The 27,025-nt window shown below is 38.5% G+C and overlaps 1 protein-coding gene across 8 annotated transcripts in view; it reads left to right on the top strand.

Annotated features, from left to right (window-relative positions):
• The first annotated feature begins 4,052 nt into the window (after positions 1 to 4,052).
• The window catches only part of MCF2L (MCF.2 cell line derived transforming sequence like), a 150,375-nt gene continuing 127,402 nt past the window's right edge, over positions 4,053 to 27,025 (top strand). For 3 of the 8 annotated variants that reach the window (XM_064646477.1, XM_064646475.1, XM_064646463.1), the window contains exon 1: positions 4,056 to 4,251. In XM_064646477.1, the coding sequence (XP_064502547.1) occupies positions 4,074 to 4,251 (178 nt within the window). In that variant the 5' untranslated portion in view covers positions 4,056 to 4,073. Of the gene's footprint in view, positions 4,252 to 15,918; positions 16,071 to 27,025 lie in introns of those variants that run through there. The other 5 variants (XR_010428523.1, XR_010428524.1, XM_064646469.1 and 2 more) reach the window with 3 other exon arrangements.

The raw sequence follows: 27,025 nt of genomic DNA, 5'->3' as shown, positions 1-27,025 counted from the left end.
ATCTTCAGGAGTTTCCATTCCTTAAGGAAAAGCAATAAATTAAAAATTTATTCCTAGAGTAATTTGCTGACTCCTGAAGCATAGATCCAGCTGCTTTTCAGTTCACCTTGCACAGGATCAAGGGGAAAAACTGCTGGTAGCATCTGGGATTCTTGTCTCTTTTAGAGGAGACTTCCCTATCTCTGCCCCAATTCTTGCAGTAAAAAGAAGTTTTGGGCTGGAGAACCTTAAACTTTACTAAGTGGCTTCAAGAAGTAAAATCTATTTAATGTCTCAGGTGTAAGAGTAATTGAAAGAATTCCCCCTGGTTCCACAGAACTAAAAACCAAAAAAGTTGAATTGCTATGGCATGCTTTCTTGGTTAGAACCTCAGTGCTGCTTAGGTACCTGTGTGTGCCATGCCTGTGTGTGTCGTTGCATGTGGCATGCCAGACAGCTGCAGAGGCAGATGCAGCTTAAACCTGTGAACTATTTGCTACATACATTATTTACAAGCAGTATATGCATTAGTAAAGCTGTAAGTGTTTGCTGCTGTCTGTGTGCCAAGGAGAATGTGTGCACTGAACCTGTCAGGTCCAGCAGCTAGAAAAAGAGTTGAGAGATTTGCTTTTAAGTGCATTACCATCCTCTGACAAACGCTGCAAAACCTAGAACTCTGGAAATAGGTAAAGGGAGAACTGAGGAAATTGGCAGTATATTGGCTAAAGAAGATGCACCTTGCTGTAATACTTGAAGAGTGTTTTATCTGGAAATCTTTTCTGTTGAAGTAGTGTAGTAAGTGCCAGAGAGAGTACTTTACTCTTTATGGGGGACTCTTGGGAGATCTGGGGCTAAATAATGTGGGTGTCTTTTTTTGCCTGTCTCTTTTGAAACAGATAACCCTTTTATATTAAGAAGGCTTTTTAAATGGACTTTACTTTGTTCAAGTCTATAAAACTGACACCTTTAAATGTAATATAGAGAATCCTGACTTTTATCATTGCTAATATCCATACTCTGGAGTGATGCTTTTACTCAAGTTAATCAGCAGCTAGAAACAGAGATACACTAGAAGCACTTGGATTTAGATGTTTGCAGGACAGAGATTGTGCATCTCTTTCTTATCCAAAAAGCATGAATTTTGCCCAGGGAGATGCACATCTCCCCTGCTTGGGCCTAGTGTTTTCCAGATGGCCTTGGAAAAGCATGTGAGGTCCCTTGTGCTTGGAGGTTTGGGACATTATTTTTATTCCCCACATACCTTCTGGAGGAGAGTGGGAACAAACCCAGCTCTGGATGGGTATCCTGGGAAGAGAACAGGAATGCAGTCTGGTTGTGTAGTGAGGGGCTGAGGAAGACCAAGGCAAAGCTGAAGGCAAGGGATGCAATGAATAACAAGAAGGGCTTCTGCGGGTATGTCAGCCAAAAAAGGAAAGTCCAAGAAAGTGTACCCCTGCTGACAAGTAAGGGTGGCAAACTGGTAACAATGGATGAGGGGAAGGCTGAGGTACTCAGTACTCACTGGCAACCTCTCTTCCCACACCTCTCGAGTAGGTGGACTGACTGCAAGATGGGGACCAGGGGAGCAAAGTCCTTCCCACTGTAGGAGAAGATCAGGTTTGTGACCACCTGAGGAATCTGAATGTATGGGACCTGATGAGATGCCTCCCAGAGTCCTGAGGGAATTGGCTGATGTTGTTCCCAAGCCACTTTCCATGATATTTGAAGTAATGGCAGTCAGGTGAAGTCCTAGGTGACAGGAAAAGATGAAACATTGTACCTATCTTCAAAAAGGGTAAAAAGGAGGACACTGGGAACTACCAACCTGTCAGCCTCACCTCTGTGCCTGGAAAGACCGTGGAACAGATCCTCCTAGAAGCAATGCTAAGGCACATGGAGGACAGGGAGGTGATTTGGGACAGCCAGCACGACTTTACCAAGGGCAAGTCCTGCCTGACCAACCTAGGGGCCTTCTACAATGGAGTAAATACATCAGTGGACAAGGGAATGGTAGAGATGTCATTAATCTGGACTTCTGTGAAGTCTTTGACACAGTCCCCCACAACTTCCTTCTCTCTAAATTGGAGAGAGATGGATTTGGTGGGTGGACTGTTTGGTAGATGAGGAATTGGGAGGACAGTGATCAATCAGGTCAGAGTCCTGATCGACATCAATGACAAGTGGTGTGCCTGAGGGGTCTGTACTGGGACAAGTGTTATTTAATATCTTCATTAATGACACAAACAAAGGGATCGAGTGCACCCTCAGCAGATTCGCAGATGACACCAAGCTGAGGAGTGCAGTTGTCACACCTGAAAGACAGGATGCCATCTAGATGGATCTGGACAAGCTCGAGAAGTGGCCCTATGGGAATCTCATGCAGTTTTAAGAAGGTCAAGTGCAAGGTGCTGCACCTGGGCTGGGACAACCCCCAGTATGTATACAGGTTGGGGGATGAACGGATCAAGAGCAGACTCGGGGTGCTGGTGGATGAAAAGCTGTCATGACCTGGCAGTGTGTGCTCACAGCTCAGAAAGCCAAACATATCCTGGATTGCATCAAAAGCAGAGTGGCCAGCAGGTCGAGGGAGGTGGTTCTGCCCCTCTACTCCACTCTGGTGAGACTCCACCTGGAGTGCTGCATCCAGCTCTGTGGAGCCCAACATAAGGAGGATGTAGACATTTTGGAGTGAGTCCATAGGAGGGCCATGAAGATGATCAGAGGGCTGGAACACTTTTCTTGTGAAAACAGGCTGAGAGAGTTGAGATTTTTCAGCCTGTAGGAGAAAAGGCTCCAGGGAGACCTTACAGCACCTTCCAGTACCTGAAGGGAGCCTACAGGAAATTTGGACCGGGACTTTTTAAAAGGGCATGGAGGGATAGGAAGAGGTAATATTTTTAAGCTGAAGGAGAGTTGATTTTAGATTAGATATAAGAAAGGTTTTTTTAAAATGGGGTGGTGAGACACAAACAGGTTGCCCATAGAGGTGGTGGGTGCCCCATCCCTGGAAACATTCACGGTCAGGTTGGATGGGCTCTAAGCAACTTGATTGAATTGAAGATGTCCCTACTCATTGCAGGAGCACTGAGCACCATTTAGAAGGTGACTTCTAAATGGTCTCTTCCAACCCAAACTATTCAATGATTCTACTTTGCAAAGTACCCAAATACCTTTTAGCAACTCCTAAGTATTAGGAAAGATCAAGCTGTTTCTTCATGTAGAAGAAATCATTTACAGTTAGCAATGATTTAGTTATAATTTCAAGAAGGTGATTTTTGTTTATGTTAAAAAAAACAAACAAAACCCCCTGTAGTTCTCTGACATAAACTGAGAAGCCTGCAGGTGTTTAAGAACATGCTTGCTGTCTTACTTTTAGGCACATGTAATAATCCTGCTAATCAGCTCTTTCTAGGCTAAGGGAACTGTTGCCTCTTCCTTCTGCTCAGGAAGAGGGCAGCCCCAAAGGATCTGGGTGCTGTGTCAGAAACCAAATCTTCTCTTCCTCCCACGTTTCAAGTGTCAAGGCTTCATGCATTTGATCTGTTTATGAAAATTTTGAACTGTAATTTCAACTCCTCATATAAGGGAATAATAGTATCTTGTTCTTTTTTAATTATTATTATTTTATTCTTATATTATTTCACTTTTTGACAGTCAGTGTTCTGGGGTTTTCTTTCACCTAGTTAAAACTGAGATTTGGAAGGTGCTTTTAAGACAAATAATGACTTGTTCTGCTGAAAATATGGAGTGATAATGATATTTTTTGCCTTTATGCAGTTGTTATTAAAATCATATGTGATTTGATATTTGTATATTGTTTTGGGTTTTTTTTTTTCATTAGCTTCCTGACGTATGATATCAGCATTTTAAGAAATTACAGGGGACTCTTGGAGTTTTTACTTTGCATACTATACCATGGATGGCTGTTGTGTAGACAGCATATTTTTTCTTCAAATAAAATGAAGATATATATTACTGTCAGTCTTAACATTATTTGAGCATTTTCTTTCAAGTAGCTAGGTTTTTTCCTTACATTTTGCAGAAAATGATTTTCTGTTTGTTTTTAAATTTAGAAATCAGCTTACAGAATTTTCATGTCTGACTACTGGTATCGGACCCTGATCCTGTGCAAAGAAACTGGAAGCTGCAATTGTTTTGCAACAGCCAGCCAGCCTAATGAAGAGAAAGAAGAAGATACAAACCATCAGGTTGTGGTGTCAGATATCATGCAGCTTGTGCAAGATAAGCAGGAGGTGCCAGAAAGCACAGCAGGTGAGAAAAATATAGTATATTTTGAAATTGTCTGTCTGGCTGCCAAACTGTATTTAGAAGAGGACTAGTGGCTTCAAGACTTTTAGCAATAGTGTCTCTGGCAAGGAGAGTAGGGCAGGATCCCAAGTAAAGGAATAGCTGAGTATTCACTTAGAGGAGGCTGATGTCACCACAAAAACATTTAATAGCAGCCAGTGAAGAATGAAGACCTGTACTCAGGAGGGCTGATGCTTATTATAAGAAATTAAAATAATTCTATGAATTAATTGTTTAGCAAAAAATAGGTATCCCAGAGAAACCTGACCTACCTTCCTACAGTCATAGTGTTGAAACTGCTGAGAAGAAAGTACAAAATACTTCTGCACTGTGCCACATTGCTTTTGTTGCTGTGGTCCATAAGCAGAAAACTGTAGTGAGCTCTAGTTTATAGTTACTGGGACTAAGAATATGTGTTTCCTTTTTTTTTTTTTACGATACCATCTGATCTTATATTTACCCATGCAGGAGGTTGTTGTATTCATATATAAACTGTGTGACCTTTGCCTTGGTACAAGTGCAGAGGGACTGTAATTTTAAGACTTGATTAGCAATTGCATTTGATGGCATTTGGTCTCTATTAACACATCTTCATTTCATTTTTGCAAATTGGTTTTTGTAAAGCCTCGTAGGTAATTAAAGAATACCTTCACATATTAATGCAAACCTCTCTAAGCTGGAAGGATGATCCAAAACCAGAAAGGTGAAATTCACTAAAATGTGATTTTGCATTTAATATACAATTATAAGGCAGGATATGACTCCTTTGTCCTAAGAGAAAAAAAGCTCGTTCTTTCAGCTGTAATGAGCTAATGATGTTGGTGCTACTACAGAATGACTCATATTTTGCTCTGACTTAACAGGAAGTAGTGATTAGGGTAATCATTTTACTTGTGTACTAGTGGTGCCTCACCAAAATATGAGATTTCTTTTGAGGGCAACAAGGAAAGATGCAAAAAAACCCTGCAGTAATTCCACAGAATGATGTCAGTGTTCGTCAGGTATGATTTCTGTGGAAATAAGAGGGTGTATTAGACTGCAAGAGAAAACTGAAAGGAGATCACTCATATTTGGACTTTATAGTGGAGCTCTTTGTAAGTTATGGAAGAAGGTGGTCATGTGCTTGTATTAATTTTCTTGTTGTCCATATCTAATAGAGTAACAGAAAATGTGAACTTGATTTCGGCAGAGAATATTCATACATAATTAGAATTGTTAAACAGGCTACTTAAAGAACTTGCACAGTCTCTAGCCTGTTCTTAATGAAATCTCTAGTGAACCAACCCACTGCTGGAGGTGAGCTAGGTGTACTTGGTTTCATCTCAGTGCTTTAAGCTAGGCTAAGAGGATTGTGCTTCTGTGGTGGAAGAAGAAACAAAAAAGTCCTGGGAAGGCAGGCCTGGAGTATGAACTCAGAGGAGAGACGTTTCTGTCTTGTGTTATCTAAAGGATTTAAAATGGGAAATTACTACTCTTCCTCTCCAGAAATTCAGGGCAGAGCTGTGTTGGGTTCAGATGAAAGTGCATGTGTGCTCTCTGTTAAGTATTGGTGAGTTAATGGTTGACTGGTTGATCTACAAAGGAAGCTTAGTAAGCTGCACAGATCAGAATGAAAGCACTGAAGGTGGACCAGGAACTGAGTCTGTACATACACTTCATAGGCATGAGACTGCCTATAACAGCCTGCACATACTTGGCTATGCTAATTTCACTTTTAGCTGTGGCTGCTGTCCTTCTATCACTGTAGTGTATGTGCAAGGGATATGAGGTTTAGTGAAAGAAGTTCTGGACCAAGTTTCCTGGCCTGAGATGCAGCAGACTTTTCATTGTGGATTACATCCATACCTGACTCGACAGCTGAATTGCAAGTCATTAACTGAAACTGAAAAGCACCTGATGATACAATACTCTTTATGCCTGGAAAAAGTAGGATGTAATTTTCAAAAAAAAAAAAGTGTTTTCTTTTGACTTGAAAAAGACAATAGTGTATAGACTGGGAAAGGAGCTTTTCCAGAACTAGGCAGAGACTACATGAGAAACTTACTGATGGATAATTTTCTGCTAAAGTTAATAAACTTTAAAACTAAATGAAGTATGAAGCTTCTTCTTGTGTCATAATGAATACTGGTTTTTCTAGTATTGAGGACTGAATGAATCATTGTGTTTGTGGCCATTTTACTGGATTTGGGTTTTTAACAAATTATTACTCTTAATTGATGCAGTCTGCATGTTAATATTTTCTGACTTTCTCAAGGGACTGCTAAAATGAATCTGCTCTGAAAAGAACTACAGTGGCATAACATAGTGAACATTTAAAATGGGTAATTTGTTTGTTGGGTATATGGTGGAATGAGCAGTTGTTTTGCTCTAGCTTTAATACTTATCCAAATATTTATTTTAGGAAAAGAAGCAAGTATTTCTTGTGGCTGGTAAACAGAGCCATAGTCCCTTGTTCTGTGAAGCTAAGCTTTATAGGTGACAGAAGGCAGAAAGGGAAATGTTGCTGGAGAAGATAAACTCCAACAATGTTGGAGTCTTCTCCCTTCTCTATTTTTGGCTTCTGAAAGCAAATGTGAGAGTTCTTAGTCTCTCATGAAGACTAATAATACTGTATGATGGAGGGCATCTCGCTGCTCTTCATTAAACCATATGTTGCTGTTACTGAAGTTTTAATTCCCTCCTCCTCCCCAGGAACTCATCTGCTGTGCTATTGATAATATATTAACAGCAATAGTTTCACTACAGTGTCTTTCTAGAAGTTATAATTAAGATCAGGTCTTCATTGTGTCTGCAAGTTTGCACACAGAGAGAACATATTGCATCTTGAAAGCTTTAAAAGTCTAGCTTGAAAGCAATAGATGAAGCAGCATGCAAAATTTGGCTTATGGCAGAGCATAACCAAGATGGAAGCATGATAATTAATGTCAGATCAACTTGTGTGTTCTCTTGCCTCATTTCAGATTGTGTGTGTAATACATCCTTTCCCCTCATCTTCAGCAGAGGCTGAAAAATGGAAAGATCCTGGAGAAAGGATGGAGGCATGAAAGACAGTCACGAGTCTTTAAAAATAATTAAAAAAAAAATCCAGTATTACTGTAATTTCTTAGTGCCTGTTATGTTCTACCTGTCTGGCATTGGACTTCAGGAGTGCTGCACTGTTGTTATTTACATAACAACAATTTTTTTTGTTGTTTTTTGAATGGGGCTTTTCTGCTCTAGAGATTTCCCTTTCAAATGGAAATTCAAATTGCTATTTTTTGTTTGTTTGTTTTCTCTGTTGAGCTCAGGTCTGTTTGGAATTTAATCTTTTCCCATGGTTTTTCAGCCTTCTGCCATGATGTGGTAAGGAAGCAGAGGAAACCTTTTGTGGTATCAAGATTTGCTAATGTTACATCTTAGTGATTGCTGATGTAGTAGCCATGAGGGTGCTATAGTCAAAGCTTTTACAAAAGTAAGGGACTATCAAGGCTCTGCCCAGGTTTTGAGGAATCCAAGAATAAATGTGACAACTGACTGAAGTCTGAAGTTTCATTGGTCCAAACTTAACCTAAGATGACACTTCATGAGTAGGAAGACAGTTTTTTAAACTATTTTAAATTATAAAACGTGTGCCTTTTTAGCATTTTACCTGATTTTTAGCACTTTTGTATGAGAAATTACAAGGCAGCTGAGAAGACAGCTAAGGACTGTGATATGCCAATTCTAACACTTGTAACAGTGCTGCAAAACACACTATCAGCTGTTGTACTCACAGGCATTTGAGATGCTCATCTGTTACGGTCATGTGCTCTTGGAAAAAATGTGTGGTATCATCTCAAAATGTTAAATTGATTTGTTTTCCATACATAAACACCTTTTGAGGTACTGCTCAGTGGCATTACTGAGGCTGACAGCTTTGACTGAATAATATATGTGCTGCAAGATCACTGGAACAGTATGGTCAGGGTACATTATCAAGACCACTGATGACTCGTCACCTGCACGAGAGTGGGGAAAAAACAACATATTGTTTCTTAAACAGTTGTATATCCTGGTAACTCTGATTATGCTCTGAACCCATAGTATAACTTCAGTTATACTTTCTAGTCCCTTGCCTCCATTAGTCAGAACTGCATAAATACAAGATTTCAACAGTAATGTACAACAGAAGCATTGTAGGTATTCATCGTTATAATAATTATACTGTTTCAAATTAAGTGACTTTTCAGAAAAACAGCAGCTAATGTTGTTTGGATGCAGTCCTTTCTATTCCTCAAGTTCTACAAAGACAACCTTTAAAAAATCTTAATTAAAAAATAAGAAAACTGAAATTTATCTTAGCAACTGCTTTTATTGGTAGCTAAAAGAGTGCTATTGCATAAATGAAGGACTTCTCCACAAAAATGCAATTTATTTGAAAAGTTCCTTGATTTTTGGAGGTGTTTGATATTTAATATGTTAAAGCTTCTTGGAGAATATCTCACTAGAATTTTAATTTTAATTGCCAAAGCTGTGTACATTACAGCATACTTTAAGTAACAACTTGATGAAAAGCTTTTTTTTCAGGGGATATCATACAAACTAGATATAGATAGCTTATATACTAGATATATAAGTATGTACTAGATCTATAGGTAACTTATATACTAGATGTAAAAATGAGCTATGGAGAGATATTTTGGTAATGTCAACAGTAAAATTCAGAGTATGTGTGCATATATATATATGTAATTTGGTGCTACACTTGATGAATTATCACTTCAGCTAGCAGGTATATGTGAAAAATGAGGCTATGAATATCAGACCAAGTATTTTTGACATTGTTTGCTTACTCCCCCCCCCCCAGTTAAAACGTCATGTTAAACCAAAAATTCATGAGGCAGTTGGAGATTTCCTCTTTGTTAGAATATCCATATGCAGCTACAACACAACTGCTTTTTTTCATGGGAGTGACACTGTCATCTGATTAACACTGGTACGTCTTCTGTGGAATGAAGATGGCATTATGTACTTCTCAGCCTGTCCGTGCAGGTGCTAAATAGCCCATGACGTTTCTTACCTTTAAATACAAGCCAACCAGGGCAGGAGTCCCTAAGCTATAATACACAAGCCACTTAGTGATACACAGTCCAGCACGTAGCTGGGAGCTATTGTTGTCCCAGATGGCATCTGTCACAATGCTCAAGAAGGGAGAATTCAGGATTTATCTTCTGTTTTATGAACATTGTTCTGGGATCACCATGACAGTTGGCAGAGAAGAGTATTTGTTTTGCTGTATGCTGTTCTTCGTCTGCTTGGTGACAGTGGATTGTCCCCAAAAGACTAGATGTGTTTTACACTGGAGCTTTTAAGTATATTCACGTGGAGCTTTGTTTGGTACTGGTAGTTTGATTGATGTGAGTGCATGTCCAAGTAAGATATAGCAGATATGTGTGCACAGTTAGCATTTCCCGATGTTCAAGGCTATTTGCTTACAGTGGAAATCAATTTTATAAATAAATGTCTTTTCAAGCCTGTTCCTTTATTGACTGCTATAGGACTGGTACCAGTCTCAGCACGTGTTTGCAAGACAATGTTTTTATGTCTTAGTTAAATGGTCTGCTTTTTATTAAAACTGAGTTTCTACTGAAGGAATTTGGCAAATTCTTATGAGCTTAACTTTTCAAAACGAGACAGGTTTAAAGCTAATTGGAATAATCTATCTAACATGGAAAAGAGAACCTTTGCATGGTAAACCTTCTGTATTGTGTTGCTGCTTTGAGTAATAGAACAGTAAAATCCAGTCTGATTAAAATCAGTAGGAGTCTTGTCCGGATTTTCTTCTTAAGACTTCTAAGCTATGCAGGTTAACCAGCCTCTTAAATGAAATTAATATTAGACATCTTACTCTAATTCCTTATTTCCTGGGAATTGCAGCAAATATGGAATATATAAAAATAACTTAATGTTCAGCTAGTATCATTCAGTTCAAGAAGTTAGAGCAGAAAAGTTCCATTAGTGTAAAAAGGCACTGCCAGCTAAAAATGAGCTATGGAGAGGTATTTTGGTATATGTCAGCAGTAAAATTCAGAGTGTGTGTGTACATATGTGTGAATATATATATGTCTGTAATTCAGTGCCACAGCTGATGAACTTTCAGTTCAGCTGCTGCTTGCTGAAAAGTTTTTTTTTTCAGGAAACCGTCCTGCCTGAAATTCCTCTTAGCCCTTATTAAAGGTGTGAAAGCATTTTTGATTTTTTCCTCAAAGTTCTCTGAACTCGGTTGAGGAAGATTTTAGAGAGATGTTCCAAGTAACATGTCCTGCAATGGCTTATACATCACAACTTTCTGTGGGTACTTGGTGTACTGGAAATACTTTTGCTGCATTGTTACACTTCGTTCTACTTTTTCCCTGTTGTAATGAGCAGTCCAGTCACAGCATTTATTTTTCCTTTCTATTCTCCTATTTCCTAGAGAGTGATTTACTTCTCAGAAAGAATTTGACTGGGGTTCCTTTTTAGCTGGAGATCACATGAACTTGGGAGGTATAGCTGGAGTTCTGCCTTCATTTCACTGCCTGTTCTGTGCTTGGAGAGCTCCTTGCCAAGGGAGACGCAAACTGCAATTATCTGTACAAAGAAGCAAGGACTTTTTAAGATTAAGTTACAGGGCAACTGTACCTGCTTTGTTCTGCATGGTGTTCAGAATACTTTCATGGTAAGAAGTGATGAATGTAAACTGAAATTTGGCCTCTCCTCAAATAGTGGCATTTTTATGTGACATAGGGAGATATGAAGTTATTCTCCAGCAAAATACAGCAAGTGAAAGTTAATACAACTTTCTTGGAATTATATATTTTAATATTATGTAGTTATAGATGTACTTTCCTTTATCATCTATTTGAAATATATAGCCATTTAATCAGAAGAGAAAGCAATAAGAGTTTATTATGAAAATTCCTAGCTTTTGTGATACATCTGAATGTAACAAATCTTTCTCGTTTGATGTAAATTATGCTTTGTTTTTCAGGAATTCTTAGTGCAGGATGAAGCCTCAGGTACTTGCTGAAACTAAAACAGGAAAGCTATGTCAATTCTGTTTAGTCTCTGACATTAGTACCTTTGTGCTTTTGGTGCCTCAGGTGGCTCCAAAGAAATTGGAAAAGTGCCTAAGCAGCAGTATAATTGAAATTCAAGAGGGGCTACATGTCTAACCTGTTTGGGCATTCTGTAAATCCCATTTTCCTGCATCTGTAGTCAGTGGATATCTTTGCAAATGTGCTTGATTATAATATCCAAACAGAAAAAACCCAAACTCTGTATTAGAAATTGGCTTATTCTTCTGAAAGGGCGGGATTTGGCACTTGCTCCTTAGGCCGTGAAGATGGAGAAGTTGTGAATGTAAACTTTAGGTCTTGGATAGGTGCAATAGAAACCATCTCAGTGACAAGGTTTCACATGCTGTCTTGATGTCATTTCAGGGTCATCTACATATCTGTACGGGTAAAATGTGGTGGGGTTAGACAGACTCACTGGCTTCCAGCTGGACTGTTTGTCATAGAAATGAATTGCTTTGCCTCAGTTCTAGCCAGTACCCAGATTAGATGTTGGGTTCAGTTGTTGCCTCTGGCACTGAGGAATTACTCAGGGCTGTTTCTTGCAAATGTACAGATTTGCTGGGATTAATCAGATGCACTCTCTTTCAGTGTTTAGAAAGTCAAAGTCATTGCATAGGAGGAGGGTATTTTGGTAATGTAAACAGTAGAAAATAATGAAATAAAATATTGATTTTTTTTTTTTTCAACTATAGTTTTACTTTTTGCTATAGTTGCAAGTATTTATGTCCACAAATAAGGTGCTTAGAAATCTTTCTACCACTGAAAATACAGCTATCTAGGAATTCCTTTGTTATTTTCAGGTACAAGCTGAAGACTGGATGCATACTGATATGGCTTGGTTTCTTGGATGCTGAAAATTGTGCTGATTTAGAGTTGACCAGAACTGGTTGAATGGCCAGCTGTCAAAGGAAAACCTTTTCCTTCAGCTATAGATACTGTATTTAATTTGGGCAATTTAAGTTCCTTAGTGATAAGTTTTATTTTCCCAACTCAGCTTACCAGATCTGCTTAAGCCTATTTGTTGATCATAGGGTACATTAGAAAAATTGTGATCCTTTAAAATTATTTATTGCACATAATTAGATTATTGCTCATAATCTTAAAATGTCATCTAAACTAATTATTGAACAGACTAATATAATTTCCATTGACTGTTGCTAAACAACTCTATTTAGAGAAGAGGGAAGTAAATTTGATATTGCATCTGGAGTCTGTCACTTAAAACTCTCCACTGTTAAATTTGGATGACCTGTTTTGCAAAGACTTACCTTAACTTCTGCTGATTACTAAGTGTGTGGAAGAAGGAGGGGAAGGCTTTGAGGTATCCCTGCGACACGTGTCACTTCCATCCAAAAATCCACCTGGGATTAACTGCCTGGGATTAACTGCTGCCAAGAAAACATGTCCAAAAGGTGAAGGTTTTAGGGAAACCACATCAGTGTTGCTCTGCTGAGGTTGCTTTGAGCTAGAGATCTGGTCTTCTAAAACCAGTCAGTCTTACTAGCAGCTTCTTTTTCCAGTAAGGTGTGCAGATACATGCATGAGGCCACTTATGTGGAGAGAAGGTATTGGGGCCCTTTGTAATTCTGTCTGGAACTGCCAAAAAATCCACTTGAGACAAGGCTGTTGGGCCTAAAAGCAGAGTCAGGTCTCTTAATGCTGCCTGAAGTCCTCTTCACTAGAACTCTGTGATGAGGAGAAGTTTTTTCCAGGAGAAATACTGGAAGATTCTTTTTTCCACATAGACAGGGCTTATAGTCAGAGAATCAGGGGGAAAATACAGAAAAAATGCCATGTTACACACGTTAAGCCATTGTACTCTTTTCTCCCTGTGTACTACTGCTTATTTTGAGAAACACCTCATTTTAGAACATGCAGTGTACGTTATAGAACCATACTATGTACTGAAATTTGCTGTTCTGTGTCCTGTAATGTGCCTCTGTGTAGTTTCAGTGCAGAGCAATGGTATGTGGTGTATTGTGTACCCTGGCATACTTCATTCCACAGAAATGGCCCTTGCCTGCCCTTTTCACTTTTGCAAAACACATTTACATAGGAAGGCTATTGATGAGATTATAGAAGGTATCAAAATAGTATTTTGATACCTTCTATAATAGTATATCAAAATAGTGTTTGTAGCCTGGACTGATCCCAAAGGGAGCAGTTGAGTTGTCTTCCTGTTTTACCAACTGGAGGGGCTCCAGCAGTGCTGCTGGACTTGCTGTAGTTCACTGCACTGCAAAGGAAGAAAAAGCTTACCAGTGGCATGAAGGAGAGAACAGTGCCAGTGTTTGTGGTGCTTTGGTAGCATTTAGATGTTTTAAGTCCAAGAGGGTGTAATTCCTTCAGTAATTTTTCTGAGGAGGATTCATCTTTAGTTTGGGATGTGTGATGTTCTTGAGCTGCTACATGTGCCCAGCATACACCTTGCTTGGCCTCTCATATGGTAGGATAGTCAGCTTTATGCAGGCTGGTTAAAAAGGCATTGGGGTTCCTAACATGTCATAGCAAAGGGATTGGAGCATTTGCCCACAAAAAGAGTGCTCCTCAGTTTCCTTCTCAGCCTGGAAGTCTGGGTGGATGCTCAGTTGACTGGCTGCTGGACTCTTCTTGGATGACGACTCCGTGTTGAAGGAGTGAAGATTCACTAGACCAGAGGGGGTGGTAGCAACGGGAAACTTGTTTTGCTGATGACTGAGGCCCCAACTTGTAAAATGAAAGTCTTGAGTTTTGCTCTCTGTCTCCAGTAGCATTTGTACATCTAATAAAGAATTACTTGGTTTGTGATGCACAGTGAGTGCTTGGAATAGGGCTCCTGTTCTCATCTGGATGCTTTTTAAAAGAAGGAATTGTGTAGATGTCAAAAGCCAGGCAAGGGGTATGATTGTGAACCCTGATTGTGGTGTGTGCCTTTCAGCAGGCAGATAAAATACCAGTTTCTGCAGAAGGGCACAGGAAGGGATGAGGCTGAGCTGCCTCATCATTTTCTTTGGCTTGCTTAGATGAGCCTGTCAGAAATGTGGCCCTCGATTATTGTGTTCCACTTACAGAATTTAGACCCTGGTAGATTCTATTATGGAAGGCAAATGCTGGGTGTTATAAGGCCAAAGTCCTTTGGAATCCTTGTTTTGAGCATTTAGTAGGTTCACATGTGTTAATCTTGTTCTTTGTGAAGTTTTGAAGAACTTCTGCTTGGTCTGATCTGGTTGGTTATTAGTCACTGCTGTTTGGTTGGTACTGGTTTGGCAGAGGTTTTTCTATTTATTTATTTTGAAAACCTGTGTAATTGCTTAACAATGAAGAAAAATAGATTGTAAGAGCAAAAAGGTTTATAATAAAACTCTTCATTGCATGAACTTTAAGAATATTTGAATACTTCTACTGGCAGAATTCTTGCCAACTGGTTCTGTTAGCCCAGTGTATGTAATATTCCTAAATGTAATATGTATATGTGTTATGTTATCTCCAGAGGGCAACAAGAAGTCACTACTATTCTTTCATCCATCTCTTTGTTGGGTTTGTTTTCCTTTTGGAGAGGTGAATAGAGAGCAAAAGCATATTTAAAAGTTCAGTTCCTTTCTGTTTTCACAGTGACCACTGCCAAAGTATCCAGAGACAGATGCTGTGAGTATTGCATGCCACTGTGCCTGGCCCTTTAATCTCTTCTAAGAAATTGAATCTTGCCCTTCCATGCCCAGTAGATGCTGCTGTTGAATCAATAACACTGAAAGAGGACAAGTGGAAAAAAGCTTTTGGAGCTCAGAAGATATGGTAAATATTCTGGTATCTTATTATGAGAAAAGGGGCTAATGTAAAAAAAAAAAAAAAAGCAGTGCCCATATTTAAATTTATATATCTGGCCTTGAGCATCTGTAGCATAAATGAGAAGTAAGCATTGCGTGTGTAACTGAGTTATAGGTTTAATGTCCTGTGGAAGAACTGCAGTGAAAGTGGAATTCCTACTTGCATCTCCATTAGAGTTTTATTAAAATTTGTATTTGTACTTTCATCCTAAGAAGCATGAATCATATCAGTCACGGTGATATCTCTGTAGCATGATACAATTTTGCAAACTATGCTATATGGTCAGAATAGGCATTCCTTCAGCCTGTCCCAAGTCTGCATTGTTTCTATGTAGCTGGAGCCTTGCCAAGTTGTTGAAGCACTTTTTAGAATGAAAACCCATGACACGGGGTGGGCTTTGCACACTTATTGAAGGAGACTATTCAGGGGAGGCAGGTCACTTCTGGAGGGGGGACTGGAGGAGAATAAAGAGGAAGACATTTAAAGGTGCTATTCACTGTTCAATAAGGTCATGTGTGGGGGAAGCTTTTTTGAAATTATTTTTTACTGCGGTCTGGTCTTCTAACAGAGTTTGAGAAGTAGTTTGTTATTGATACAAAAAACCCCATGTGAACAAAATACTGAGGAGACAAGTAATCTCACTGCTCAATTTTCATTCCCTGGTATATGGGAAAACACCTGCAGCTGCTGGTTTCCTTGGTAACAAGTTCACTGCAAAAGCCAAATGCACTACACTGAGCCTCTCAGTTTTACTGCATTCGAGAAGAGTTTAACATGCACACTTGGACCTTTTGACTGCATTTGTTTCTCAAATGCTGTGTCATTTGTGCTGTTCTCCTATAAAATGCCTGATTAAAGAAGATGTGCGACATGCTTTGGATTTTGGACAGAACAACAAAAAAGGTTGGTATTTACAAGCCTAAATGTGGACTCATTATCTGTGTGTAAATATTTACTTACAGCTTCTATTTTTCTGAACACTTACTTTTAAAGTCTTGCCTTCTAAAGCTCAATGCTATTGTTTGTATATTGTTGCGGTCTTAGCTGTTTTTTGGAGCTGGAGATCAGAGTGCTGCTGAAAGGAATTGCTAGTACATTTGCCATATAACAGAATTTTGGCAGGACATTGGTTTTATTTGTAGTTCGTGTAAGTAACTTAATATGGGATACATGTATGTGCTCTCACAGATGAGTATTTTTGCTCTGACTGTGAGAGGAGTATGATTTCATATATTGTGTTAGAAGATTTTAGTGATGCTTATGATTAGCTTCAACTGTTCGAGCCAAAAATAAATCTGTGTGGTTGTGTAATTATATCAGAAAGAATTAATTTAAAACTTACTTGTATTATTGAACTTTAAGAAAGAAAAACTCTGTTAAGCAAGTATTGCATAAGAATTAGATTGTTTTTCAGCAGGTGTGTTTAGCACAGCTAAACATATGTGTGTACCTGGGCCACAAGTACATGAGGTAGAAGTCGCATTTGTGACTCTCTGTTCACAAAAGGTTTCCCATATATATTGGAAAAATAACATATAGTTCTGAGAAGACTAGGCTTTACAGAAAAACACAACACATGTTGACAAAACATTGTCAGTAAAGGCAGTAATTATATAGTGGGATTGCTTCCTAAAATAGGTTTTAAAATGTTTCATAAACTCCTTTTCCTTTCTAAAAGGAGGCAGCTATTCACATGAAATTATATGAGTTTAGTCACTAGGCCTTTGTATTTAGTCTTTTAAACAACCTTTGAATCTGAGACCTTACTGTGTTCCCCCCACAGATAATGTCAGCTGTCATTGCTGAGGTATTTCTTTTTAAAGAGTTCTCTCTCTAGCAAAGAAGTTTTCATGGACTTTCTTTTATTACTATTTGCTTTGGGTGCTCTAAGTTACTAATATTGCATGAGAATGGTCCATGTGCTCAGTGTGTACAAACTGAATCTATTTGGGGATTGAGGAGTTGGGAAGAGCAGGCAGATAAGGCAGATGTAGAGTGAAAGAATTATTTGTATGTTGTGGCTATTCGTTTTTGTTTTCCAAATCCTATGCTACCTCTCCTTGTTGCCTTTACACATTTAAAAATCTAGAAAAGAAAAACATTTTTTCTGTTGTAAAGCAAACAATTTAGTTTCTTGAACACTGTACTGCCTCATTCCATGAAAGCAATAAAATTAAACCATTTAATAGCAACTTCTGCTTTTTGAGAACTCTTTGCTTGCAGCCCTCTGCCCCACTGCCAATTACTCTACAAGACATCCCATTTGTCCATACATGTGACAGTGAAGAGAAATCTGATATTTAGAAAGATGAAGTAGGATAACACTTTTTACATGTAACTTTGTGTTGTGGAAAGCTTTTTGATACTTAAAGAATCTCTGACTTCTGTTTTTGATAACATAATTTCAAACATTATTTCCTAGATTGTTCATTGTTATGCATTTCTTTGGATTTACTCAGTAGAGCCTTCCAGCCAGTTACTTAATGATTTATGCTTTTGTAGCAGGGGATCCTAGCAATGGCAGATCCAACCATACTAATAACCACAGATGCAAACGTGACTGTTTCCTTAATGCCTGTCTTGTTTTTCTCTAAAGGGTTGGTTGAGATCTTGAAGGAATCAAATGGCTCTTAGGGGGGTGCTAATGTAGATCAGTCTGCATGGGCCAAAGAGACTTTTCCTTTCATGTGTGTTGGTGTGGTATAGCTAAAGCTTCAAGTCAGGCCTTTCAGTGCATTGTATCTGTCATCCTCAGGCCTCTGTATGCTGCCCTTTGGAATCACAATTTTAAATTACAGTTCAAAATGCTAAACCTCCCCATTCTGCCCATTGCTTGTTTGTGCTCTGCTGATGCAGTGACAGTATTAAGCCCTGAAAATGCTCTTTCTCTTGGGTACACAAGTGGGAATGGTGAAGAGGATCTAAGTGTTCTTCTTCAGAGATCCAGACATTGCCATGAAGTATTCAGGAACATGATTGGAGACTGGTCCATTTTTTATCTGCTGTCTTGGAAAAGGCCATATGGTACCAAAACTTCTTCTTTCCTTGAAGTCCTTCCCAGGCTCTACATCCTGACAATAATCATGCAGAAGCATTGTATGCAATGACAAAATATGAGCATGTACAATGAAGTACTGTGAGATGCTATGGTTTTTGTCTGACATTAATGTATTTTTCCTTTACTGTCTTGGAAATTTTTGTGTACTTCTGAATTTTTTATTAAATCATATTTTTTTTCAGTGTTATGATAAACAGTATCTGATGAGCTGAACCAAAATTTGCACTTAGATGTGCTCTTGGAATCAGCACATCCAAGTTATACCAAATCATGTTTCAGTAGGCATTCAGCTACTGAGCTTTTGACAAAGCTCTGTGCTGCAGTTCAACCTTGATGTCATAGTTGCAGCTGATGAGTAAACACAGATGTGTGGAAGAGGACAGCACTGATGTTTTGAGGCTCTGGGAGGGAGCTGGCAGTTGAAGGAGTGAGTAGTTTTCAGCCTGTTGAAAGTGATCTTGTAAAGAGAAGAACTCAGAGCAAAACTTTGCAGAAACAAACTTCAAGTGCTTGAGAAATAGCAAGAGTGCAAAACCTGACATTTTGTGGAAATCTCGCTTCAAACTTTTTTAGATCTTATAAAACATGACATGACTTCACAGACAACAGATACAGTACAGGAAGAGCATGATTAAAAATTAGCTGTTGAAAATACCAGTGTTGAAGATACTTCAATGCACCACTTGGTGCATCTTGGAGATTAGTTACCAATAACTGTGCAGCAGAGCTGACAGCATTGGATAGGGTTAGAAACAATATGCCTCGTGGGTTGGAATAGGAAATGGTGTACTGGACTCTGGGGATGAGTCTCTCTGTGTGCCTGTTCCTCTGCGTTAATCTTTGTGGATTTATGGAGCCAATTCTTGATCATGGTTGTGACTTTTTTAAAGTATCTGGACATTATAAAGCTTAAAAAATTATTTGAAATTGAAGCCCATGCAACCTCTTATGTGTAATAGATGGTTTGTCAAAAAGCACTTACTGCATTTAAAGTAAGTGAAAAAACCCAGTATTGCATTAAGTTTGTCAGTGACAAGAGAATCCTTGTTATGGATTGGAAATAACTGTAAGAGTGAAAGAGGGAAAGTAAGAAAAAAAATGGCAGTATGTAATCAAAATAACAAGGACCTGCGTGCATGCTTGCTTACATTTTTCTTTCCAAAGCAGTAACTGTTCAGGACTGTCATCCTTCAAGAAAACTTACAGCATTACTTCCATAAACCTATTAAAGCAAAAATTCAATCTTTCTGTTTCAAGAATGTGTGAAATGATTGTTTGGATGTGGCCTACAATGTAAAGAAATCTAAGTGACATTTCCCTTTCTAACAGCTTTACCATAATGAAGCAGAGAACTATAAACTGAAGAGCAGTCATTTTCCCTCACCTACTGAGGTTTTATGCAGACTATCTCTCAGGAAAGATCAATTTAATTTGTCTTGTTTGAGAAGTACCACATTCTGTGAAGAATATTAAATGGAACAAAAAACAGATCTCAAAATGTTCACTATTTCATATCCTAATTTAAAAAAAAAAACAACCCAAAAATAAATTGTGGATGAGACATAGTGATTTTTGCTTGTCAAGAAATGAAAAAGTTGTAACTGCCAAACATTTTTCTCAGAGGCATTTTTTTCTCACTACCTGGAATCTCCTCCCACTTTTGATAATATCTGCTGTATTAAGCATCCATCAACACAAATAAGAAAATAACACTACTTTATAAACTGAAGATTGTGTGCAGTAAAATAGATGGGGCAATAGGCCTGTTAAGAAAATATACAGAGACAAGTTTTCAAGCTCTACTGTGAAAGACACAAAGGTATGATTGAAGGACTTGTGATGAGTGTGAGTGTTCTGCAGCAAGGCTGAGATCTTGCATTCAGCACTGAATTTGCATTCAGCCTCTTTGGCTGCAGGTGAAACACCCTTGTGGTTGCTGGAAATTATTTTCCGATTTCTAGGTGGTTTTTGAGACTTGTTAAATTTTCCTGTTTGGCATCAAGAGAAAGCCAAGTCCTTTAGCAGTACTTGAGGTGCAGCCTGGGAGGGAGGCCAGCATCCAGGGCAGAACAGTACATAGCATTGAGGCAGCACATCTGCCAGAGGTGGGAAAAGGGAAAAGCTTTCTGTCACCCTAAAACTCCACTGAGTGCTATTTTTTAAAAGATGTAAAAGTGGAAAAGGGTAATCAAATTTTAAGATACATTCTGTTCCATCCTTGGAGGTATTTAAAAGCTACGTAGATGTGGCACTTAAGGACACGGTTTAGTGGTGGACTTGGCAGTGCTGGGTTAATGGTCAGACTCAATGATCTTAAAGATCTTTTCCAACCTAAATGATTCTGTGATTTTAAAAATATCTGAATTACAGTTGACATCCTTCTACTGTGTCCTTTATCTGTGATAAAACTTGTCAGCCTGCACCTCAGGGGGAAGCACTTCAGTTTTACTCTGTGTAATCAAATGGAACGGTCTTGGAAATACCCTAGTTTTTTATTCTGAATACTTTTTATATTGCTGATTGTATATAAAATTAACAATTGTAAGTGGCTGTTAAATATGACTTTTTGTTAGAGGGAAATTTCATGAGTGTTTTAAATCCTGACTCTTGAATGGTAGACCTGCTGAACTTTTATGTTTACAGCTAGTTCTTTTGAAACAGCAGTTTTTAGAAAGTAGGGCATATAATAAAATTTAGACTTTTAATACTCCAAATCTGAACACACACACATGATTTGATTTAAAGTCTAATAGCTTTTAGGAGACCTCAAAGGTTTGAGCTTTTAAAAAAATATCGAACTCTTTTGGAGGGAAGAAATTAATTTTATGATCGTTCATCCTGCATTTCCTTTGAAAAGAAGGTCACCCTGAAAACAGAAGACAAAAGATGTGTTTTCTGCATCCATTTAATTTCTGCATTTATATATGTAATACTAACTCTGTGGAAGAATAAGACTATGACATCTCTGCATCCATACTCTACCATCTATTTAATTATCATGGTACCTTTTAATGTCTGACCCCCTAAAACCAGATCTCCCTGATATGCAATTTTTTTTTTTATGATTAAAGCACTGTGGTTTCATTTCTTTAGAGACTGGAGAAATTTCCCTTGTGTAGCCTTTCCTTTAACTATACATACATGTGGAAGTGCCCCAAAGAAGGAAGTAACAGTGATGCTTAATTTCTTTCCATATTACTTCTGTTTGCAGCAAGTTCATTCCCTGTTCACCTATATGCTTTCTGTCCTTGGTCTTCCTAACTTCCTACAGGAAGTGCTTCCTTCATCTATAAAGATATTTCAGTAAACTTAGAAAGGTAGGGTCTTATTTGGCACTGCACTGGCAAAAGGCAATAATCATTCATTTATTGCCATGCCTGCTTTTAGAGGAGTGCAGCTGTGGGCACATCTGGATAGTTTATCTCCTCAGACTGGAGAAGGATAAAGGACTGGAGCAGATCTCAGCTGAGCGGGGGCAGTTGGAGGTGTTAAACTAAATAAACTCTTTCAAGGCTGTTGGCTCTGCAGTGATTACTTAATCCCATGTGGCAAAAAAGGAGGATGAAGAAAACTGAATGAAGCAGTTACTAAGAAACTTGGTGCTCTTTTGAAACACAGAAGACCCGTAGAAGAGATTCCAATGACATTTCATTCAAGCAAGGGAGGCTGGGGAAAAAGAAGATGCTGCCTGTTATGCTAGGAAGTACCGAAACCTGTGATCTGGTCAATCATTTACAGTTAATTCAGGCTGAAGAGCCTAACTACAAAACTTCACAGAAGTATGACGAATGCTGCTTTAGTGGGAAACTGAGATACAGATATGAAATAAATGAAATAGGGAAGAGTTAGTAACTAAGCTAAGCTTTAAGGACTAATTTTGATTTTTTTTTTTTGATTTTTTTTTTTTTTTTTTTTTGTAAGTAGAGACTAGATTGCAAGTAATAGGGGAAAGGGCAAGGTGTTTAGGGAAGAAGAGTGCAAGCACTGGGAGCTGGACTGTAGCAGGACTGGGCTCCATTGGAAAGAGGCCATCAAACAGAGATAACTATATTGCATTTCATCCATCTTCCTTTATCTCTCAGCCATGGACCTGGGCAATAATGGAAAGGAAGGCAGAGTGAAGCTTTTTCTCTGCTGCTGAGTACTTGGTCTGGCTACCACCTTGGCCTGGTCCCTGTCTGGAGCTAACACGTATTCCATGTGAGGGAGCATGGAGAACAGCTTCTAGGACCTTTTCTTTCTGTACGGTGCTTACTTTCTTAAAGGAAAGTATTGAAGTTGAGGAGATACTGAGGACTTGATGGAGATTTGGTAAATTTATATGTTAATAAAACAAGGCATAATTGTGATGGGATTCCTCTGTTAAAGGCTCCTGCACATCTGAAAGCATCTTTAGTCTGTGTTCCTGTGTGAATGAACCTTGCCTGTAGTCTGGCCTTTTATAAGTGTTTGAGTGTCAAGTTTTTAAGAAGGAAAGACTTATTTTTTCCTTCCTTCATGTATTTGCTAGGTTCTGTGTATTCCTTTAGATTGTGAATCTAGGAACAATTTTCTCCTTGTGAAAGAGTGAGGTGTTGCCAAAAACAGAATACTGCCATCTCTGCTTATGAATCCCAGTTTCAAATCCCAGATGCTTTACATAATAAAGCCTAACTGGGCTGATTACCAAGAGAACTCAGTCATTCAGAGAAATAAAAGGGAAAAATCCCCTTGCTTCATGAAGGAAGAATTGGTGCCAAGAGGAGGTTGAAATGTTAAAAATGCATTTTCTGTTTGGATCTTTCATATCAACTGTCCTGTTTCCCTTTTCTTTCCTCTTTTATTTAAGACTGTATTGCTCTTGTGCAGTGGGTGCATGTGGAAGTTTTTTGTAAGACCTGTGAGGACCTAGATTTATGAAATACACATTCAATAGATCTCTTCCCTCTCTGCAGGAGCCCAGCTTAGGTAAGTCTTTCTGGCTATATTTGCAGGATCTTCAGACAATGACGTGGATGCCTGAAGCTTCATTGCTTGCACAGTTTATGGTTTTGTGGCATGTGATGTTGGGGCCATCCAGAAAAGAGCGTGCTGATTTGGCTGCCTGCTATTGACCATGTGGTATCACTAGAAAGCAGTATGGAATGTTTGGCAGAGGATTCGGCTGCACAGGCATAAACATCCATATGCTCTGCCTGTTCCCTTTGCCACAAGTGATGTGCCCATGTAAAGCAGCAGGGAGACCTGTATGTGTTTTCATTTCTTGTAGTCCTATTTTGTATTCTATAAACAGTTTTTCTTCTACTGCTACTAAGCTCCTATGGGTCAAACTGGAAGCCCTCTCATGGATTAATAATTGATTAAAAAACAAGAAATGGGGAGTTGCTTTAGGTGGGGAGTTTTCTGTGGGTGGAAGGGGAGTTACTGGTGGAGTAAAGCAAGGATTTCTGCAAGGGTTCCAGCTATTGAACATAATCCCAAATGAGCTGGAAATGGAAAGCAAGCATGTAAATATAAAATTTGCAAATATGTGAAAATATCTATGCAAAATAGTAGAATTCAGTGCTGAATGCAAACGCTCGGATGATAAATTGGTGATGTTAAGTAACTGATCAGTAGAGAAAGTGAAATTAATTGTTTGAACAGAGTGATACCTGTGAGAAAAGACAATTCTATTCTAGCTGTTCCCCTCACTGAGAGACCTTGACTGACTGTGGGTAGTGCCCTGAAAACAGCAGCAGCACTGTCAGCACTCAGTGTTGGTCCGAAAGGCAAACAGAGCACTACAAACTGCTGAGAGGGAAACCAAGAACAACAAAATCCCTGTGTCATTTTGTAATCTTTACTGTGCCCACTTCTCGAGTACCATGTCCAGTTTTGTTCTCTTTGTTACAGTAGAATTAGGGTACGTGGAGGAATGGTGAAGGCAGTCAGAGGTATGGGGTTGCTTTTGTACAAATGGGAACTAATTAGTGTAGGAAATTTTCTGTCTGGAAAACAGGCAATTGGAGGAACATAATATCACCTACAGTGGAGGTCTGTATAATCATGAATGGGTTGGGGAAGTGAATAGAGAGTGTTTATTTCCTGGGTTTTTTTTCCACTGCTTCACAAAAGGCAAACTGGGGCACACAGAAAACTTTCAGGAAGGTAGTTTAAACAAAAACAGTTTTTCACACAGCACATAAATAAATTTTGAAACTCACTGATGACTGATTTAGTGAATGGAGATCAAAGTAAACTGAGCAAAGAAATCTTTAGGTATATTATAGAAAGTATCTTTTGCTCAAGCAAAACTCATTAAATGATTATTTGCTAATGGTTACTGGTTTGGCTCCCCACATGAGAGGACAGCTGTGTGTTACTTCTGGAACATTTTCAAAATAGCTACAATTTCTTGAAAAACTAGGTAATGTTATTTGGGTGAAGCTGTTTGAAAACAGGAGATGTGTGATGTTGCTGTGGTTGAACAGGATTTGCTGAAGACCACAGCCAAAACCAAAGCATAATAGAGTACTGAAGGAAAAAAATAACACTGTTGTGGCTTTCAAATCCAATAGAAGTTGAGAAAAAAGTCAATACAAATCAGATCATATATTACATCCATGTAGCCATGGAAGTCGATTGATTAAATTCTGCAATACATTTGCTCCTTGCTTATTATCTTTGCAGTTTCACTGAAAGAAATAGGAGTATAGACCATTTGACAAAAATGTTTCCACTGCATTTAAAATATGTAAGGCAGAACTGAAAAACTGTGTGTTCCTCAAATTTCTTTATGAATTCCTCTGTTGCAGTAGGGCCTTGCCTGGGACTGGTGAAGATATTTTGCTAAAGGAGATACATCAGCAGAAGTTAAAAATCAGAATTCCAGAAGCTACTTGAATTTTTCATTAAAAAAAATCACATTGTATCTGAAAAATGACAACATCTCCTATTGTGTTTACAGACTCAGTGCTAGAACTGGACACCAGTCCTTTTACTATTAAGTTTTAATTAGGCATGAGGTGTGTGGGACTGAAATGGCATGTTTAACTCCCTATTATGATTGTCATGATGACCTGTAGATGTGGGGGATCAAGTACAAACTTCAAGAGAATGAAAATTGCAATACCTCATCTCTAATACTGTAGTATACTAATGTTGTATTTTCAGGACTGTTTCAATTCCTTAGGTAGCTCATGGTTAGATATTAGTTTGATTTGTGTTGCAAGAAAGCTCAGTTGGTTCTTCATGTTAAGAGTTGATTTTAGTTTAAGGTCTGTTTCTTTACTCTGACTCAAGATTGTTTATGAAAACATGGGTGATCCTATTTCAGACCTTCAGAGATCATAATCTCACATTTAGTTGAGTGTCTTGAAAATACTTTGTCTCTTTCACTGGGTAGAAAAGCTAGGCCAAAGCTTCTTAGGAAGACAAGGGTGCCTGATTTCAATGAAGGAACATGATTAAACAAGTACATGATGGCAAATAACCCACTTTTAGGTAAACTAACTTTCAGTCTGGCTAACTAAACCTTTCACTTTGATGCTTTGGTCATGCCTTGCATGTTTTGAATTTGTTCAGAGGTGTAGAACATATATATAAAGTGGCAGTGTTGGTGTAACTTAGGTTTAACTAGCATATTAGGGTTCTCCACTCATTTTGCATGTGATCCTGAGACTTCACTGGCTGATGTGATAAAATTCATCAGTACATTTATATCTTCCTTGTCATTTATTATTTCACTGAGAAACTCCATGGAAAGATGGATCTTATGATATATGGGAGGCTTAAGCAGCCCGCTGATTTTCCAAGGAAAATATGAAATTACTGTCGAATTGAGGCAGGACATTCAAGGAAAGCTGGGACTGAACTAGCATTTTCTCTTGCAGTAGGTGCTTATGAAAGAATAAGTCTCCTGCACTTCCTGCTGCACCAGGAAATGGTGTAATCTTACAAGTGAACTTTGCTGTTCTGCATATGCTAAAATGTCTTAGGTCTTTAACTTGTTGCAGTCAACAAATCCCATTGACTGACTGACAACTGGAGTTCTCCCTGGGCTGTCTTTGGATGTGATGTTCTGTTGCACAGCCTTTGTTTCAAAACAAGTCTAGTAATCCATATACACCTGCAGACTTGCACACCTTTTTTCCTTCCTTTGCACCTCCTGGTTCACCATCTGAATGATCAGAGCCTGACCTGGTACTCGTGGTCTTGCTGCACGTCACTTGTTCCTTTGCAAAAATGCAGTCTTAAATGACAGTCAGATAAAATACTTTTTGCATATAAAGTTCCTGCAGATCCTGTTTTTCAGTGGTAATACTTTGTTATGGAAAAGCTTAAGTGAAGACTTCATTTTGTCATTTCTATTAATATAGAAATGCAAACATATATGGCTCTAGTCATATATAATACATGGAGCTGCTGTAGGCCTGCCATAATTTCAGTAGAAATAATGTAAATTAATGTAGTAAATTAATTACCTCAATCAATTTTATTGGCAGAGGAAGCCCAGATACATTGATGGGTCCTCTTAAATTTTACTTCATGCCCTCTCTAATGTTATTGTTGAGAGTTATGAACAAGTCATCATAGTTGTCTACTTAGTTTCCTGGGAAAGGCCATTGTTTTTTGCCTGCTGTATGTAATCTGTAGAAAAGAATCTTTGTCTTAAATAACACAGTACAGTCCTTTTAAGCACACAGAAAAACATCCCTTTTTCTTTTAGCCATAGATAACTATTTGTTTATTTTAATGGCTAAAATATGAGGACATGGATAAAACCAATAGGATGATTAGAAGAGTGGGAGAATGCAGCTGACCATCAGCAAAAACATGT

Source organism: Pseudopipra pipra, chromosome 2 (assembly GCF_036250125.1).
Source record: "Pseudopipra pipra isolate bDixPip1 chromosome 2, bDixPip1.hap1, whole genome shotgun sequence".
NCBI lineage: Eukaryota > Metazoa > Chordata > Aves > Passeriformes > Pipridae > Pseudopipra > Pseudopipra pipra.
Note: the sequence above shows the minus strand (reverse complement) of the source record. Positions and strands in the feature narration are given on the sequence as shown.